This window comes from Castor canadensis, chromosome 8 (assembly GCF_047511655.1).
Source record: "Castor canadensis chromosome 8, mCasCan1.hap1v2, whole genome shotgun sequence".
Taxonomy (NCBI): Eukaryota; Metazoa; Chordata; class Mammalia; order Rodentia; family Castoridae; genus Castor; species Castor canadensis.
In genome coordinates this window covers 97,312,619-97,318,440 of record NC_133393.1, presented here as the reverse complement: position 1 = coordinate 97,318,440, position 5,822 = coordinate 97,312,619, and the positions used below count along the sequence as shown (strand labels likewise).

Below are 5,822 nucleotides of genomic sequence, written 5' to 3'. Positions count from 1 at the left end.
GGTGCTGCAGTAGCTGATTTCAGAGAAGGAAGCCTCTCGCTCCTTGACTTCCCAGCGACTGTTCCTCTCCCTTATTGATTTTAGGTTATGTAGTGCCCCTCTTTGCAACAGGCTCATAACCCAGGCCCAAGAGGCCCAGAGTCATAATCTTAAACAGCTGCTTTATTGACTTAGAAAAAGTAGAACTATAAATGGGAAGGGTTGAGTTATTTGCCGTCTGTCTTCATAACCCCTTGGCAACCAAAGTGGCAGCAGAAAGTATGTACCTTCCTTTCCCAAACCACACACATTCTCTGAAGAATACAAGAAAAGCAAAATAAGGCCTGGATGGCAATAGGCATTTGGAGTGGAGATGGGGTAGAATGAGAAAATAATTGTCTTCAGAGTTACTTTTTTTTTTTTTTTGTGGCACTGAGGCTTAACTCAGGGCTAGGCAGGCTTTCTACCACTTCAGCCACTCCACCAGCCCTCTGTTACTTTTCTTACCTCTAGACTCTTGCTCTAATAGCTTTAACCTCCTAGGACAGAGTCAGAGGCTAGGAAGGCCAAAGAATGGTGGGTGCCTTGCATGGAAATATGCTATGTGTGAACTTGGGTATGGCTTGGGAAGGCACAGTTCAGGATTGTGATTCAAGAAGTGGAGAGAAAGGAAAGGTTTTTCTGTGGCAGTGAGACCAAAGGATGGGTGAGGAAAGGGTCAAGGTGGCTCTGGGGTATGGATGGCTCCATTCCACGCATTCATGTGGCGACATGGACATGGACACGGTGCCAGGCATTGCTGAGCACACCTCGAAGATTCCAGATTGGGGCCATGGTGTCTGGCTGCACATTGTAGCTATCATCCACAGCCTTACAAACAATGTTCAATTCCTTTTGTCCAGCTGGCACAGAGGCTTGCAGCTGCCATAGACGCCAGGCCCAGGCCTTCCTAGGGCGCTGTTCCTCTGCATCCAACTCAGCTGCCTGCCAAGTTAGTCCCCCATCCAGAGAGACATCTACCCGGATCACAGCCCTGCCACCACCACTCCATGCATAACCCTTGATAGTCACTTCTCCTGGTTCTATAGTCTCCCCATCCTGAGGCTCTGTGATGGCTGACTGGACAGGTAGTTCCTGAATAGATGGAGCTGAGTCAAAGTCTACAGTGTCCCAGTCCACAGATGGAGAGAAGCCTTTGTAATCCCTCCGCTGCCAATGACTGTGACTTTCTTCTGTCTCCACACTCACTTTGCCCAGCCATTTGACATGGCGAGCACCCACCACACCAGGAACCACGACCCGCACAGGAAAGCCATGGTCACGAGGTAGAGGCTGCCCATTCATCTCATATGCCAGCAGGACCTCAGCTTCAGGATCCAAGGCCCGAGCCAGAGGGATAGATGCTCCATAGGCAGTCCCTGTGGGGTCTGAGTCCAGTCCTTCAAAGCACACGTGGGCCTCAGTTTGACAGAGTCGATGACCAGCCTGGGCTAATACATCACAAAGCCGTGCCCCAGACCAGCGTGCAGTGCTAATGGCCCCTGTTTTCCATTCCAGACCTTTTACTTCCTTGACCTGTGTCATCTCAGAGCGCCGGTTGCCAGCACACTGCAGAGTGACTGTGATCTCATGTTTGGGAAACTTATATAAGTCATCCAGGGACAGGGACAGGGACTGACTTCCAGGTGCCCCTACTACATGTAAGCGATAAGTGTCTGGGTCCAGGTTAGGCACAGGTAGATGGTTACGAGTGAAGAAGATAGAGTTGGGTGTGATGTAGTTTTCTGTCAGCAGCTCAGGGGGAGGCTCTGCATTAAAGGGGCGCTGGCTGTTCACCTTCAGGGCTGGGTGACGTACAGGATCATTAGCATAAGGGTCAGAGGTCTCCAAGGTGGGGGTTACATTGTCTTTGGGGTTCAGCTCCCCAATCTTATATTGAGCCAGTAACTCACGCACATGGGGCTGGTTGTGAAAAGCATAGAGGGACCAAAAGGGCTCTAGGGGACCCCCAGCTGCTAGCATCAGCTTTGATGATCCCCCTGGGTGTATGTCCACAAATTCTGTGACATCAAAGACCTCAGAGCCCAGAGTTACCCAGATTCCAGTCTCAGAGTTGCTGTGGGAACTCACTTCCTCCTTAGTGTACACACGTTGAGAATCCTGAGCAGCCTGAAAGCAGGGCAGATGTAAGGCAACAGATTATTAAATGACTGTAGCTTTTTTTTTTGGTACTGGAGTTTGAAACCACGTGCTTGCTAGGCAGGCAGATGACCTACCACTTTAGCCACACCTCCAGCCCAGCTCTAGCTCATTTTGACCCAACTCATAGTCTTAGCCACTGGGAAATGAAGGTAGTAGCTACTATCTCTGCTATGCATGAAGGCAGTGTTGGTATGGGCTCTGCAGCAACAGCAAGAACATGGGTCACAGCCCAGATTGCCTGGGGAGCTTACTAGGACCACTTTGTTTTGACAATGAATCCCTTCCCCCACTTACCCTACATCGATGGTCATGATAGGCCAACACTGCACCAAGGCCTACCAAGGTTCCCATGACTTTCCATCCCCCAGTGCTGGAGTTACCACCAGAGGTGAGGTTGGGGCGCTGGAGCTGAAATGAATCATTTGCAGAGCAGGTCTGAATGCAGAGCCTTGAGGGAGCTGACTGGAGTCTGGAAGAGAGAGATCTTAGTAGCATATATGGTCATGTGAAAGTGTCAGTGAAGGTGTGGGGTATGCTCTCCCTGGTTGGTCTTGGTTCTTTCAGTTGGAATTTAGTTCCTTCAGGGATGGGTGGATCAAGTAGAATGTGGTTTTTCCTTTCCTCCTTGGCCACCTCTCAAGTATCTTATCTTGCCAGATAAGATAACTATCTGGCAGGTTAAGATAGTTATTTTATCTGGGAGAGATACAAAGTACTGGGATGGGATGGGCTACCTGCAGGCCTGTCGAAGACCCAGAACCATATTTCTTTGCAGCAGCAGCATTATGGCAGACCTGTAGGAGGAAAATTCCAGTATCAAAACAAGAAAACTCCTTTGAGGGAATATTAGGGAGACTTCAGGGAATGGATAGGAGGAAGACACCAAGAAGGTCAGTAAGAAGCTCTCTGGGCAAATGGGGAGACTTGAGAGTAGAGGTCCAAATAGGCTCTTAACAAAAACTGGGAGCACTTCAAGGACAGACTGTGCTAATAGGATGGAAGGGAATGGGAGCAGAGAGGTACAGGTGCTTCTAGAATCTCCCATCCTCCACTCTATACTTTGTGTACTGTAGAGAACAATGCCAGAGGCCAAATGTCTATTGTCCAGTAAGCTAGTTTATTTTTTTTTGTAGTGCTGGGGATCCAACCCAGGTCTTCCCAAATGTGAGGCAAGTGACTTACCTCCAGCCTCAGTTTGCTGGGTAATTATCTCTAAAGTCAACATAGGGCAACTGAGGGTTAGATAGATGTAAACAGATAAAATGGTTAAAAAAAAAAAAAAAGTGGCAGGCTAATAGGGTGAAGGAGCCCAGATTCCACAAACCTAACTGCCTTGGGTTGGTAAAATCAGCCCTGCCATTAACCAGTTCCCTAGGCAAAATACCAAGCCTCTCTGAACTGTGTGCTCTTCTCTGAAATAAGATCTACCTAGCAGAACTGTTAGGAAGAGCAAACAATAACATGGTCTTTGAAGGCCTTTTGCCTTCTCTCCCTCCGCCCCTCAAAAAAAAAAAAAACCTAACCTCAGCCAGGAACTGAATCCCAACTTGGAATCCGCACCCGAAGTCTATGCTATTCTAGTTGATCTCAGCAAATTGAGACAGTCAATGGCCAGCGTGTCAGGGGATGGCTGAAGAAGGAAGTTAATTTTTCTGTACTGTTCTGCAGCAGTTTCATCCTCACAGTTCAGTGCCTCTGAGCAGAGCACTAATCTAAGAGGGTCAAGGTTGGGAGGGGTAAGAAGTATACCAATTGCTGATGAGATGCTAGGAGTGGGTGTGGTGGTCATGGGTGGGGAGGCAGGGAGATGGGAATAGGAGCGGAGTCTACACTTTACCCCCGGGTCATGTGACCCTCACTCTCCCAGCCACCTACCCTCAATTCCAGCAGCTTGCTTAGATCAGACTCAAGTTCCAGGTTTGGGAGGGGTGGCCTTCTGTTGCAATATAGAAATGCCACTCCTTGATGAGAGCGGTGGCCCCTCATTCTCCATGGGCTCTTTAGGTAGGAGGTTATATCCAGCATGTGGTCAGAACAGCAGGCCCTATGCCACTGCCCAGCAGCTTGTAGAGACACCCTATGACCCCAGCAGCCGAGCATCGGGAGTGGAGGCACTGGTACCTTTGTTATCCTTAAGGTTTGAAGCCGCGGCCCTCGCCCTTAATCTCCCTCCCCGCTGCAGCCCCCTTACCCAGCTCGGTGTCTTGCAGCGCGTCAGTTTTACCCACCCGGTCCCCGGCGAGTGCTTGCTGTGGGGCGGGGCGAGGCCCACGCCGTGACGTAAGCAGAAGCTTCTAAAGGCGCCCTCACACCCCCTCAGCCCCCGCCGCAGCCATTGGTCGGCAGCCTAGCCTAGCTGCTGCTGGGAGCCAGCTGGAGGTCCGCCGGGGGAGGCGGGGCGCCACGAGGGCTGGGGCTGAGGCCGAGGCTGGCTGTGTTGCTGCACAACTGTTGGCTCAAATCGAATTACGGTCCGGTGGATAAGGATAGGGCCTTCACTGGTGTCCAAGTCCGGGTGGTGGAAGGTGATGAGCGCTCCAAAGGTTGCCCTGAGCTGAGTAGCGGGACCTCCAGCTGGGGATGGGGGCGGAGACCGAAGCGCATTCCCTCCAGAGAGTTGGATTCCGCCGGCCGCTCCCGGCGCCAGGGGCACCCCGGCTGTTTTTAACAAACGTGTGTTGCAACTTCAACAGCCCTGTTTGTCTTTTAGGGAAAGCAAGGTCAGTCGCTTAATTCTCTTATACCCAGGAACGACAGCAGAAATGAAGCCTAAAATATTGGTTCAAGATTTCGAGATTCCAGATCTAGTTGACTTTCTCTCTGAAGTACAGAACAGACAACTGAGTACGATCTTTTAAATTCTGCTTAGTCAATTTTTGAAATCATTGCCCTTTAATAAGAGCAATGGCAGCTTAATACTCCAAAGTATGAATTATTACAGTCTTGTATCTCAAAGGACACAAATAGAATTAATTTTTTTTCTTTCTCTTTTACTGGGGTTTGAACTCAAAGCCTACACCTTGAGTCACTCCACCAGCCCTTTTTTGTGACGGGGTTTTCAAGATAGGGTCTCTCAAACTATTTCCCCTGGCTGGATTCGAACTGCGATCCTACTGATCTCTGCCTCCTGAGTAGCTAGGATTACAAGCGCGAGCCACCAGCGCCCGGCTACAAATTTGCTTTTTACTATGGTTTTATCATTTGTTCAGAACTGAGTATTTGTCAAACCTCATCCCTCCCTGCACCTAGAACAAGTTTATATCTACACTGCCCTCTAGAGATAAGGGGGCTGAACTACACTCTTAATTTAAGTGAAACTCTTCACCTTTAAATTTGGAAGATCATTTCCTTTTTCTGCTCTTCACCTAAAGATTTTACCAGGAATCAAGGATCCAGCGAATTGAGAAATATAAGTCAGGCGTTGTGGTGCTCATCTGTAATCCCAGCTACTCGGGCGGCAGAGATTGGGAGGATTGTGGTTCCAGGCCAGGCAAGGCAAAAAGTTGTGATACTCAGTTTCAACAAATAAGCCAGGCATGGTGCTTGGTGCCTTGGACAGAAGGATAGCAGTCTAAGACCTGTCCTGGCAAAAACAAGGGAACTTATATGAAAAACAACTAAAGCAAAAAGGGCTGGGGGTG

The 5,822-nt window shown here is 49.5% G+C and overlaps 1 protein-coding gene across 4 annotated transcripts; it reads right to left on the bottom strand.

Annotated features, from left to right (window-relative positions):
* Window positions 1-144: 144 nt before the first annotated feature.
* Suox (sulfite oxidase) lies at window positions 145-4,531 on the bottom strand. Of its 4 annotated transcripts, XM_074083597.1 has the most exons (5): window positions 4,057-4,362; window positions 3,705-3,893; window positions 2,916-2,975; window positions 2,476-2,650; window positions 145-2,148 (listed from the first exon to the last, which is right to left on the bottom strand). In XM_074083597.1, the coding sequence occupies exons 3-5, from the start codon at window positions 2,963-2,965 to the stop codon at window positions 739-741; spliced, it is 1,635 nt and encodes a 544-aa protein (XP_073939698.1). In that variant the 5' UTR covers window positions 2,966-2,975; window positions 3,705-3,893; window positions 4,057-4,362; the 3' UTR covers window positions 145-738. The 4 variants fall into 4 exon arrangements, with proteins under 4 accessions (XP_073939698.1, XP_020013480.1, XP_020013481.1 ...); XM_020157891.2 differs by lacking the exons at window positions 3,705-3,893; window positions 4,057-4,362 and adding an exon at window positions 4,373-4,531; XM_020157892.2 differs by lacking the exon at window positions 3,705-3,893.
* Between the last annotated feature and the right edge of the window lie 1,291 nt (window positions 4,532-5,822).